At 24.4% G+C, this 14,294-nt stretch overlaps 1 protein-coding gene across 2 annotated transcripts in view; it reads right to left on the bottom strand.

Moving 5' to 3' along the window:
- Window positions 1-13,964, bottom strand: part of LOC135922633 (uncharacterized) — a 63,321-nt gene extending 49,357 nt beyond the window's left edge. Inside the window, exons 1-3 of one of the 2 annotated variants that reach the window (XM_065457051.1) lie at window positions 13,890-13,964; window positions 343-549; window positions 71-145 (exon numbers count right to left, since the gene is read on the bottom strand). In XM_065457051.1, coding sequence (XP_065313123.1) covers window positions 71-145; window positions 343-549; window positions 13,890-13,941 — 334 coding nt within the window. In that variant the 5' untranslated portion in view covers window positions 13,942-13,964. Of the gene's footprint in view, window positions 1-70; window positions 146-342; window positions 550-4,207; window positions 4,371-13,889 lie in introns of those variants that run through there. The other variant, XM_065457052.1, reaches the window with a different exon arrangement.
- Between the last annotated feature and the right edge of the window lie 330 nt (window positions 13,965-14,294).

Below are 14,294 nucleotides of genomic sequence, written 5' to 3'. Positions count from 1 at the left end.
AGAAGATTTATAAAGGATATCACACTTAAATGTAATTATATTAAATTTGCCATTATTTTATATATAATACCTGTAATTGTGATTCCAAAATTGCTCTCATCCGTTTTGTTCAAACTAATTATTGCACGACTCAAAATAGTGTCACCTTTCGGAGAAAATATTGAAAATTTATTCAATAATTTTATATAACATTTTGAAAAGATATATTCCATTCTCCGTTTATATCGCATTTTACCCTGTAAAATAACTTCCAAACTTGTAAAGTATCCTTTAAAATTTCTTTCTTTCTTATCTTCTCCTCCATGTTATCTTTATTAACATTTAAAATATTTATTTTTGTACTGGTTTGAGAATTTTTTGCTTCGCGGGATTCGTATGTAGCTTTTCTGGAACGCGATTTTTTATCGTTCACATTTTCCGTATCCTTATCCGAATCGCGACTGTTATCCAAGAAGGGGGTGTCTTGCGGCGAATAATAACATATGTTTGGGTATTTGTAGTATACGCGAGATAACGAATGCGGTTCCGTTTCCGGATCTAAGCTTTTTTCTAAAAATAAAAATAGCGTTTCGTAATTTAAAAATTCGTGATATTAAAATAAGCATCGGGCAGCCATTGGATCTTGAAAATTAAAATCCGGTCAGTTGTGTTAAAACCCCAGGTTTTTAAGCCAAACACTTAAGACAAACCAAAATAGGGTGTCCCAGTTCAAAAGCTGTTTAGTCTAGGCTGAACAGCAGTAAGTATCAAAAATAATAAGTCGAAACATCAATTCAGTTAATTTTTTAAAATACTCTGTTAATTACATACCAATAAAATATGATTTTCTACCCCATTCTTTAAAATATATTTTAATTTAATTACCGGTAAAATGAAATCATCATTTTAAATTAATTATCTAAATTTATAAAAATTAGGAAATATTTTTAGATGAACTTGGTTTATCATTTAAAAGTATAATAATTGTTGGTAGATAATTTGATGATTTCACTCATTTGTGTCAGGATTTCAATCTTCTTCCATGATTGACTATGACAAATAATAATTAATTTTTTAATGAATTTTCTTATTTAATCTAACAAAAGATATTTTTTTTAAAAAACAAGGCCATCAGATTCAAAATCTTCATTTGCAATTATATAACTATCCAAACGATTCAAAGAAGCACGAAGACCAAAACACAATAAGTAATTTTAATTTTTAAATATTAATTTATACTTCAGGAAAATATATAATATATAAATTTTAATTAAAATAAATCTACCATTGTTTATATTTTTTATAATTCATGCGTATAAATATAACAATATTAAATCATAGGAAATAGTATTAGTATTAGGTTCCGTTAATAGTTAAAAAAAATATATTTGATTTACAATTACAATGGCGGTGTCATTTATCTTTCTGTAATTTCCATTATTTTTTAAATTTAAAATTTACTTTAAAAAATTGTAGAAAACACCTATAAAGTTATTAAGATTGATTAGATTTTTATTATTAAATTTCAATAATTTGCGCTATTTTTTAATATAATAATTCATGATATGAATTTTAAATGATTAGGGTGTGGACCTAATAAATTGGGTTATTTATAATACAATTTATATATATTGTAAAACCAAAATATTGAAATAATAAATTATCTAAATCCATCAAATTTTCTTTGTAGAGATTAAAGATATCGGATTTGTATCAGTTTGAGTGAACAAAATCTTTATTTGGAATTTCCATGAAACTGTGTTATATGATATCCCTCGATATAATAGTTATCTACAAATTTTTACTGGAGACCCCCATGCGCAATATGTTAATATTTTATTTGAATGTTTAGAATGGATCGGGTTTAAAAATAATAAAAATCCGGGCCGAGCCGATATTTGTTATTATTACCTACGTAAATCTAAATAGCCTCTTTCTTTTTAGGCTTAGGGACGGCTAAAAAGATGCACTGTTTGGAAATAAGAACCAGGAGATACGGCCTTTACGCTTATGTCCTTCTCTCATTTTAAAATTAAAAAAATATGAGAATGACAACTCTAGGATTATAAATAAATGTATAATATTAAATATTCAAAATTTTTTTTATCAAGAATAACATAAAATACCGTATTAATTAAATGTATGATTTTGTTAATTTTTTATTATACTATATATAATTAAGTTTTGTACGTGCAGCCGCAAACATAATTGGTTGATTTAATGATATCACTGGCCAATTATATGAAATATGATAAAGATATTATTAATCGTATTAATTTTACGTATTATAATTATGTAGATATAAACCAAACTAAGAATTATGACCTTTCTATAATTTATATTGTATTTTATGTGATGTGATATTATATACTAGAAATCATTTTCTTTTAAACATTAATAGAAGAGTTTACGGGTAATTTGAACATGATTTTTAACAATATCGATGAGCCTGAACTTTAAAAATTGGAACAAATGAGTTTAAGACATTTTATCCTATTATAAAGGAAAAGATCGAAGAATGTGATATTTTGGAGTTCAAATTTTTTTTCTTTAAATATTGAAAATTAAATTAATGATTCATATATATAAAGTCTCCAAAATCTTGTTTAAAAAATTTGAAAAGTTTTAAAACTTTTAGAAGTTTCAAAATTTTAACAAAATATTTGTTAAATTTTTAGAATTTTCTAGAATTTTATTTTGGACATATTTGTTTTAATATTAAAAAAAAGAAGCTTTTCAAGAGTTTGCGAATAGAATTCTTTGATATTTTGGGCCCAGTATAATATAAGTTAAATTTATCATGTTATGAAAAAATGAATTCCTAAACCTATATCTTTGAGTGGCATTAATCGGACCGGTCGGAAGTAAGCATCAGGAAAACCTGGCTTTAATTAAATGAGTGCCTAAATAAAAACAATTCCTCTCTTTAAGCAGGGCATAGATTATATACACAAAATATTTTGACATACCAAATGTTTTATATATGTTATGGTATAGAAATATACTATAACATTATGTACTAATTATCAGAAATTTGATATGAATTTAAAAGTTTATTTTGATAAGATGCATACATATACAACAAATTAATTGTAACATTTACTATGATAATTTATTTAATTAATCACATGATATTAGTATATAATGAAGTTTGTTAAAAATAAAATTATACGACTAAATGTTTGAGGAAGACATTTATAATAAAATCTAGTAATCGATAGAATAAATATGCATTTTATTTAAAAATTTTGAAAGTTAATTTCCTAAAGATATTTTAAATAAATTGATTTATATTTTATATACACTGCTTTTATTCATATATTATCATATCAAATATAAACGATTTTAATAAAAATTCATTAATTAAATCCTCAGGTTTTATATAATTTAATAAACAAATAATTATAATGATGATAGTATAGGATATGTAAATAAATAAAATCAATATGATACGCAAATTTAATTATAAAATTTATATATGATAATAGCATTTCATTTGAACTTATTAATCTTAAAATTGACACATTCGAGATAGCTCTTATTATATTATATAATTGTAACAATTTAAGTTAATTCATAATCAATAATGATTTCCTTTCCACAAAAATTGTATAGCGATACATCACATAGATATCTGTTACTTTTACTTAACTAATATATAATATATAAATTAATATTAATCTACCATTTATGTTGCCTTTGCCTTTGTATTGTATTAATTTTAATGATTTATACCATCTTTTTAAAAAATTTAATATATTCCTTGGTATTGATGGTTGTAATTTCAAATTTTAAATCACCCATCCTTATGTATATGTTACTCTCACTGTATTGTATCATAATATTATTAATATTAAGAAGATTAACTTAATTTATCGATAAAATATAAAAATTAACCCGTTTATCGCGATAGACATATACATACTATACTATAATGGAAATGTTATAAAAAAAATAATTAAATTAATTGATAATATTAAATTACAAATCTAAAACAAATGTTTATAATATGCTATAGTACATATTATGCTATATTTCCTCTATATCCGAGATCGGCCCCCGCCCGAATTGCCCCCTTAAGATTTTTAGTTTAATCTTTCCATCCGGACTATATTCCGGTATACCCCACCCATAGTAAAAACAACAGATCATTTACTTTAATTAAATTTTGTATTAAGAAAATTCCCAAAATAATTTTGTAAATTTGATATTTTAAATTAAATTTTACCGTCATGGGCCTCCATTTTGGGATCTTGTTAAATATATAAGGATAAATTAGTTATTTTTTAAAAGGTTGATATTAGTAGAAATACATTTTTTTGATCATTTTATAAGAAGACACAATATTTGCTATTGCGAAATCCTAAAATAAAATGTTACACAAATTTTAGATAAAGATCACGAAGAATAATATATTTATTTTTATAATTCATTTTTATCAACTTTTCAATAGAATAGTTTAAAAAAAGACACAGATAAAGCAATAATAATAATCATATAAATTAATTATATTTTCAATTATTCAATTATTCAAATTTTTAATTTTTTTTAAAAATTATAAATGAAATTCCGAATTCACAAAAAGAATTAAACTATTGTTTTCTTTACTATTTTAAGGAAATATTAATTTATATAACAATTATGTGATAGGGTTGAAGTCATGGTTCACAGTAGTATGTTGAAAAAAGAAAATATAATAGAAATAAATCTATGTAAAAATCAAAGGTTCTATCTATTATATAGCTTTTATAAAATAAGCTTAGAAAGTAGAAAAAAAAACCAATAGATGAAATTAATTAACCGGATCTATTTAGTGGTAGAGTAAGTGAGAAATTATTAATGGCATCATTTTTTTTTAATTAAAAGAAAACAAATGTTCCAGACAAAAATATCCCAATTTCCAAAAAAAAACAAATTTTTAAGACTAACTCAGCAAATTTTTTTAAATTACCCTTATTTTTTTTTCTAAAATTTGATTATTTTTTTGTCCAGGATATCTATGTTGGTGATTTTTAAAAAAATATACAAACTTAACGAAATATACTTTTACTTTGTTACACAACATATTATTAATTTTTATTTTACTGTGGCGGCGTTATGCTGTGGCTATCCTTTAGGCACATTTCTGCTTCGGGCGAAACGTATCTCAATTTCAAGATAAAACTGATTTTACAGAAAAAGAAATTAGCCCACACTTGATTCTTTTGAATTGAAAATTAAGTACAATAAAATATTTTTATTTATTTTTTCAAACAAAATTTAGAAAAAAATAAAAACATTACATTATATAAAATACAATTTATAAAGTTAATAAATCAATATTTTTAGAGTCTAATTTTTTGCTTCCGGAGCTGGAGAATTTTTTTTAATTAATGAATTAGTTCTGTCATATATTCATTTCTTGGCTGGTCAATTTTTTTGAATGAAAATGTTTGTGGAGACACTATCTAATCTGATTGATTTCTCGAAGGGAGGGTCTACGAGTACATCAAATTGGTTTCAGGGTAAAGAACAATTGAGATGATTAGAATTGAAAAGCGAATCTGGTACGCAGTATTTAAGCATCAACTGTTTCCTCGAATTTAAATTCCAGTCATATTCCTATTTAGTTCATGCATTAAAAAAATTGCCCTGAACTAAAATCATATGGCTGGTATTCGAATCAGAATCAGCAAGGAATTTGATGAAGATTCCCAATGCCCTTTATTTGAAAATTTAAATAGTAATATGGGATATTTATGTCTGGGGTTTTTTTGATAGCTGAGTAATGGCTAAATGTCGGCCAATTCGGCTCAATCTACAAGCGCTTAAGGATGAAAATCCGTTAACATTAAGACATTTTTAATTTTTTATTAGTTTCTATCAAATTTGGGTTGCTATATTTTACGAAAAACCCCGAGGTCAAAGTGATAATTTTAAGCTAAAAATATAGTAATTACCCAAATATTGTCCGTGGGTATTTTTTTCGCGGTGTCTTATCCAATATTGCTATATGGATCTATTTCATATGTAAAAGAAAGCTTTTTTTTCTAGGTCCTATAAAAATTTCCATGTTAAAAATGGTTTTTAAATAGAAAAATAATGTCAATTATTTTTTAAAAAATTTTTTAGTAAAAAAAACCCGTATCACACTTCAGCGAAACTTTTATCGCGAATGCCATTTATCGAGAAGGAATCTTATAGCAAAGGTTATATTGCGAAACCAATTCCGGGAATTTTTTCCGCGAAACATTTATAGCGAAGACAATATCGCCAATTCCTTATCGCGAATTTATTCCCGCGAAATCTTAAACAATAAATACTTAAGAGCCAATACATTTTAATTGTAAAATTGTAAATATAAATATTAATAATTTAATGAGATATTTTAATATTTTTGATTTATTTAAATATAAAATTCCCCTAAATCGAACCCAACCCGTTAGTTTCTTTTCCATGATTTAAATCATAATACATTTTATTCGATTTAAAAAATACATAATTATTTAACTTCAATAGGAGAAAAAAAATAAAATAATAATTGTTACATAATGTATATTTTATAAAAGTGGTTTCAATTCAAATTAATTGACGCTTCTATATGATATTCAAATAGATAGTTTCAAAATTATACCAGTATGCATAGGAATGAATAGTTAAGAAACTTAACTATATGTTATATTTCTTCTTATAATAAATTCATAGATTAAAAATTTACTAGAGAAAACTCTTTTGTACAGCCACCTTAGAGACCTACAAGTGTAATTTATTTTGGTATGAAAAAGGGATCTTGTACGCTTTATTGTTTAAATTTAATATGTAAAATATTTTGGTATTAAATAATATAATAATTATGTAACTTATAAATTAATAATCATTATTAGTTCAACTTTTTCCTTCTCTCAAAAATCAATAAATAAAATATTAATATTAACAGTTCATATTTTATTTTAATAAATATTATATTGTAAAAAAACTTTCCGATCTTATTTTTATAATAATTTAGAAAAGTAATAATAAATAAATTGTATTCTGTAAGCTTTCTTTTTTTTCAAAAAATAATATATATAGAATATTAAACAATCCAACCATAATCAGCAATTTAATAATTTGTTCTTTCTTTCTTTAATTTTTGTTTTCTTTCTTTTCTTCCTTCCTCCCTAATAATTTTTTAACAACATTTATTATGGTATATATCTACAAATAATAATGTCATGTCTCATGAATGTTGATATAAAAAATTTGAAAAAAATTAAACTGTGTTTGTCTCTGTCTAACTAAAACTTGCCATGAAACTCATAATTAAGGATTAAATTATGAAACTATTTTATTACATTGAATTATGATAGAAGATAAAACAAATTATTAATAATTCGCGGATTGGTCTATGAATATGAAGTGTATGTCCTAATTAATTATATAATGTAATACTTTTTAAAAATAAGTATCCATGTTTTATTCCAACATAAGATGAGTCTGAAATTAAAGGACAAATAGGCCTAAATATTTTTTCTGGACTTTGAAACTGTTCAAAATAACGGCAAGGGGAGGTGGAGGGTGTGGTTACCATTTTTTTATAGGGTTGTTAAACGTCTGGTCCAATATTTTCGCCAAAATTAGGCAAGCCTGTAAATTTTTCTCATAGGTGGCAGAAGGGTTTGGACATCTTATAACGAAATATTAAAGTTGCCTATCTGCAAAATAGCATAATTTTCAAACCGGCTCGTCCAAATTTTTACCCGGTCTGGCCTGGTTCCCATTTTTTTACTGATGTTATCCTGGCTCAGTTTTTTTTAAATTCAGAAATATATCCTATGGAAAAATAACCAATAGTGATGAGGATTTCGGTTTCATGAATGTTCTTATTATAGCAAAAAAATACAAATTAGCAAAATAATTTATATATTATTTTAAACAAAATTAGGCTTTAGAATTTTTTAAAAAAAATATATATTCTTTATTAAGCTGGTGGGGCGTCACTACTTATTGCGCGCCCGGCCCTTTGATTTTTTGCCCTGTAAAACTGGGAATTGCAGATATTTTATATTATTCATGTTAATTTTTACCGCATTTAAAAAAAAATTGAATGAATACTAATTTTTAATATACATTTATTTTATTAATATTTATTTAATCTCACAACAAATTGTCATGTTACAAAACTTAAAAAAAACAACTTTGTATTTTAATTGTCCAGTCCGGTCATTTCCGTGTGAGAAAATATTTTTATTTCACAATTCCACCAGTCCATAATTTCTACTTTTAAATAAAGAGGTCAATGAGTTTAATTTTAAATATATATAATTTTATTAATATAAATGTTTTGTCATTGTGCGCAAATATTATTTTTTTTAGGCGTTTTATTTTAGTAAGTTATTAAATTTATAAAAAAAAATTTTTTTTATGATTAACCTATCAGGTTACCTGTCTTTTTTTTCTTTTTTCGCCAAATTTTTAAAAAAATATGTAATTTAAAACATTTTTAAAAAATTTACGATAAAATAAAAAAACATTTAAAAAAAGGTTATGATTTTAAATGATGATTATTTGTATCAAACATAGTAATTTCATAATTAATAAATATTTTGAGTATATTATATCATTTTTATATTTATTATAATTGCTAAACTAAAGACTGTCGGCCAAAATAATGAAATAAAATAATATAAAAATCAATGTCGTTTTTAGGAAAGTTAAAGAGGGGAGTTCTCATCACCCCGAGGGAAACCTTTTACAAAGATAAATTTAAAAAAAATGTGAAGATTTATAAAAAAAAAATTTCTAGAATCCTCATGCAAGATTTTTGATTCAAATATCTTTGGCAAAATATTTTTTGTGTGGGAACCATAAACGATTTTTTTTATACATCTTTCGTAATGAAAACATAAAAAATTTTTTTTAAAAAATAGTTTTTATTTGAATAACAATCGAATATTATTCATTCAAACTAATTTTCGTGTGTACGAATAGCATAATAGATGATAATTAGCGAATATCATTCAAATAAATGAAATATTCTATTCGAATCGTTAAATCCGAAACATAATGACAAGGTTATGGGAGGGTAAATAAAATACCGGATTACCATGTAAAAAAATGGGTGGAGACTTGAAAATATATCTAAACAAGAGGGGCAAAAAAGAAGGGCAGACCCAAACATAAATGATAGAATTTTGTAGGAAAACACTTTGTATATACATGCTGCATAATGATTGATTGTTGAATTGTCATAAATGGAAACAACGAATAAATCACCTAAGTAACTACTAGAAATAATTTTAAAAAACTTTTAGCATATGATTTGATTTTTAATGCATGCGATTAATTAGTTTGATGGATTTTTACACATTGATTATTTGTCATTAATGAAAAAAATATCTAAATAATAAAATTACAAAAGTTTTTCAATTTGATCAATTGATGATACATTTTAGTAGACTATTTCAAACTAAGGCCACAAGTCATATTCTCGTGCGCACTCTAACACGGTGTTTCGATACAATTTCAACATTATAAAGGGAGGGAAACTTCTAGAGGTGTAAAGCACAAATCTAGATACCTCTGGAGAAAAATCTTATAAAGCCCTGACTATCATTTGTAGCTTCTTGAGGCCTTAATAACTGTAAAAGATTGGCGTAGACTTCCTCGCACTGCCAAGGTTTCTATTACATATCTGGTAACCTCATAATCGGCAACATCCATTTTATAATCGGATCATTTAATATTTTAGTCATCAGGGTAGTCTTTACGTCATATTCCCATCAGGAACGGGCAGTAACTTTTAACAAAGATATTTAAAAACCGCTACTTTCTCGGGTAACTGTAACCTGCAGGTAGCTGGCAGCTAGTTATTTTTTTAGAGATAAGATTTAACATAAAAATAAATATATCCATATATCAGCACCATTTCTTAGAACAAATAATAATTATTAATTAATAATAAATAAGTTGTTAGAAACAAAAATAATGATAAAAGAACAGAAGAGAGGGATCCAAGGAAAAAATAAATAAAGACCAACAGATAATTCATTTTTAAAAATCATATTTCTTTGTCTTGAGTTTTCTAACAACAAAAGTAACATAAAAATAATAGATTATTTGATCTTTTGTCGCTTTTCTTTGATTTGTGATTAATTTATTAGCCACATAAAAAAAATGATTTCTTCTTTCAAAAGAAAAATATAGGTTTTTTGACCTGAAGAGAGTTGTAAGTGTTTTGAAAATTTATAAATTTTTTTAAAAAAAATAAAAATAATTAAGAGATGAATAAAAAAAGTAATTTTATGGCCTATTTTTATTATTAATCCCTATACTATATTTGTTTTATTAATTTGTGTATTATTATGTGTGTATATTATATATGTATATAGAACTAATATCTAACATTATACAGATATAGGACAGCTGTTTTACGATCACAACGACGGTTAATTTATTTAAATTCCTTGTGGTGAGTTAGAGATCGTTATCTACAATCATAAAAAAATAAATAATACAATACTATTCAACTCCCGGTACTCTTAAGTGTGAAGGATATGTGGTCTGAGAAATTTCCGGAAAATATTTATTATTTTTAATTATTTAAAAGAAACTCATAAATTCCCTATTATACTTTGTACATATATTTTTTAAATTGAGTTTTGAGAGATATAAAATTAACAGAAAAAAGAGCTTGAAATTTATAAGAACTGGAGGGAGATGAAGGGGTTCCTCTCTTAAAATTTCTAGGAACAAAGACCCATTTAACAATTTCCAGGAACCTCTTCTAAAACAAAATGTAGTTTTAATATATTGTTTAAAATGTTTTGTGAATTTTTTACCCATCTGCTCAATAACAGAGTTTGGAAATGGAATAATAATCTGGAACTGGAAATCTTTGGAATTAGAATATCGAGGAACCGAAAGAAAGCCCACTTTTCTAAAAAAAATATTCTAAACCGTAAACAAGAACTCTTTAGTTTACAGTTTCAAACCCGGAAGTTAGGATAAAATTTAGGATCTAAAAGTGTATGAATATAGGATAGAACTGAGATATAGAAATTATTCATTCTCTCATTCATTTTAGACGTTGGTCTCTATGATTCTTTAAAAACTACGTGAATAAAATTTCACCAAAAAATATTAAAACTTATTTTAAAATGGATGATTTAAAAATAACATAAGAATTGTTTCTATTTCTTGCAAGCATTATTTTCCAGTCACATTATAATTCCTTAAAAAATCTATTGTCTGACCTAAATCTAAAAACATGTTTAAAAAATAGAATATTCCTTTTTTCTTCCATTTTTAAAAGGAAGACGATATCTTTAGAGATCATTAAATAAGATAAACATCTGCAAACTTGGCCTGGAGTGGAGGCCTTGGTAATTTAAAAAAACTGGACTGTAAAAATAAAATAAATGTATATAAACTCATCTGAGCCTAAAACTATTTTACCTTTTTTTTTACAAAAACTTGAGGTCGAAATAAATTTAAAATTGTATCAAGAAATTTCGCTTAAAAATATATGTGAATTATGTTTTAATGGTGATTTAACAAGAATAATTAGACAAAATGCCGACTTTTCTAGCAAAATATTGCGTCCTCTAAAACTATAAAACAAAATGTGCACTTACAAATGATTTAACTATTATTGATTCCCATATACCATATATTTTAAAAATACCTTATACCTATATCTTAATTTTGCTAGATTAATTGCTCACATATTATAAAATATAAATAATTTGGCTAATAATTTTTCGAAATATATATAATTATATATAATACTGAATCATGAATCAATATGGTTATACTTTGGTCTCGCCACCACATTATACCATAACATTCATTTTTTTAAGAATGAAAAATAGATAATAGATTTGAAATATTACATTACCATTACATTAAACTTATAACAAACTACATTTATTTAAATAATATCAATATAAACAGGAAAAAAAAATCTAATATTTAGTGCAAATTTTCCATATGCTATATTATTACATTTATAAACATTTAGAGCTTAAGTCTGAATTAACGCTACAAAGTTTGTCAAAAAATTCAACCCCCCCCCCCCCCCCCAATAATCGGGAGGCAGTATCATATCTTCATTATCGACAATCATTTAACACTCAAAAGTAAAGGACCAACTTATTCACTCAGACCGACCAGAAAATAAAAAATAATAACAATTTTGTGACTCATCGGTGAGTTGGGTTGTTTTTGCAGACCTCTAACTCAAAAGTATATGTATTTAAAGAAAACTATTATCTGTACCAAAATGATGGTTTCTTTTTAAATAGGAAATCTTAAATTTTTATGGAATTATTTTTAACTAATAAAGGTAAATAAATTTTAAAATGATAAATCGCGTTCATGAATACATGATGATATAACATAAAAATGATATTCTAATGATTTATTATAGACTCTTAATTTATGTTTTAAATTATATATTTTCGGCTGAGAGTGAGAACTGACAATTATGTTATTCCATTCCATGTTCACTTTTTTTTTGCAAAATGAATTAATTAACTAAGTAGTCAGGACTGTTAATCATTAAGAATTAAAAATAGGCCAATCAGAAGAGGTCCCATAATCATTTTATTTTTAGGAGGGGGTAATATGTTTTCCTATTTTGAATAAATGCGCCAAAAATGTTTAGGCTGTGTCCTGGTTTGTCTTATTTTTTAAACTTATTTCTGTTTAGCCTAGCCCAGGTTAACCAGATTTTGAAGTAGGACACCCTATTTTCAGTTTGTTTCAAGTTTGTACATTAAATAAAAATGTTTAGTTATTTATTTATATATGTTTCCTATAAATCGGTCTTTTTCTTTTTGGCTGTTTTGAGGAGAAATATTGTAAAATGAGAAGATAATATAATACAGTGTTATGCAGATTTAATTTAAAACATTTTAATATTTTTTAATTTATAAAATTATTTGACTTGCAAAATATTGTTAAAAAAACATAAGTCAAATAATTTTATTCAAACGAATTAAAAAATATGGAAATATATTAAATTAACACAAAGCACAACACTATATAGTATTATGATGGCTAAGTTAACAATTTTATACAGCTAAAATTTATATTAAAATTTTTAGGTCATTTTTAAAAATAAGTGAATTTAACTTGTTGAATGAAGAAATTAATTTTTGATGATAAAATTTAAAGAAATAAATATGTTTGATTTTATGTGTATAGAATTCAAAATTTCGAATCAAATATATATTTTTTTCTATTTAATCTTCAAGAATATAGAATATAACTCCTATTTTTTCTACAGATTAAATTTAGAAATTTGTTTTTATATCCACAGTAATGAAAAAACGATTTTATATGAATTCTTTAATATACTAATTGGTATAAAAGATCGTCCTATCTCACTTTTCGTAAAGGCTGCTTTTAACGCTTGCCAGATGACTCAAAAAAAAATTGTCATCAAAATTAATCTTTTTTATTTCTAAAGGAATAAAAATCTGCAGGTACTAGAACTAGTGTTGTTAAACGGCTCAATTTGAACCAATTTTAAAAACAATATTTTTATCCAGAAAATTATTTTACAAACTTGAAGATTTTACTTATAGGTGGCACAAAGGTTCGTAAATTTATTAGCGAAATGTCGCGGCTTAATCAATATTTTTATAGCCAAAATATTGAGTTGACCGTTTTAAAAAATCGGCTCATATAGGGCCGTTTTACAACACTAGCTAGAACCAAAAAAATAACATTTTTATTATTTTTATACTATTAAAATAAATATTTAACCAAATTCTTATCTTTTTTCTTTTTAAACTACTGTAAAATTGGAAAAGGTGAGGATAGATAAATAGATATATAATCTGTTGTATAGATAAGAGGTTTTATTAAATCAAATTAAAGTTGAATGTGATTATACTAACATATTAAATTATAAATCCTCTATTTAAATTTTTATTATATTATACTTTTTTGCGAGGATTTATCCCCTGTCTTCCAGCACAGATCATGAATATGCATTTACATGGGAAATTTATAATGCGTTTATATCTTCATGAATGAATAAACTAAATTTTCCGAATATTTATTTTTAAAATATCCATATTGAAGTAATCATAAATTTTTGAATTAATTGACACATTTTTTGTTACAAATAAAAGTACTAATAAACTTCTTTTGATTTCTTTTTAATTAAAAAAAATTGCACCTTTTTTAAAACTAATACCCAAATATATAATTCAATTTAAATGTATTTTATATTTTATTTTATTATTTATTATTATATAGTAAAGGGTGAAAAAATAATAAAAATATATAATAAAAATAATTTTAATAAAAAAAAATTATAATATAAATTAAATCCTAAAAATATG

The sequence above is a fragment of the Gordionus sp. m RMFG-2023 genome, chromosome 1, assembly GCF_954871325.1.
Source record: "Gordionus sp. m RMFG-2023 chromosome 1, tfGorSpeb1-WG-v2, whole genome shotgun sequence".
NCBI lineage: Eukaryota > Metazoa > Nematomorpha > Gordioida > Chordodea > Parachordodidae > Gordionus > Gordionus sp. m RMFG-2023.
Note: the sequence above shows the minus strand (reverse complement) of the source record. Positions and strands in the feature narration are given on the sequence as shown.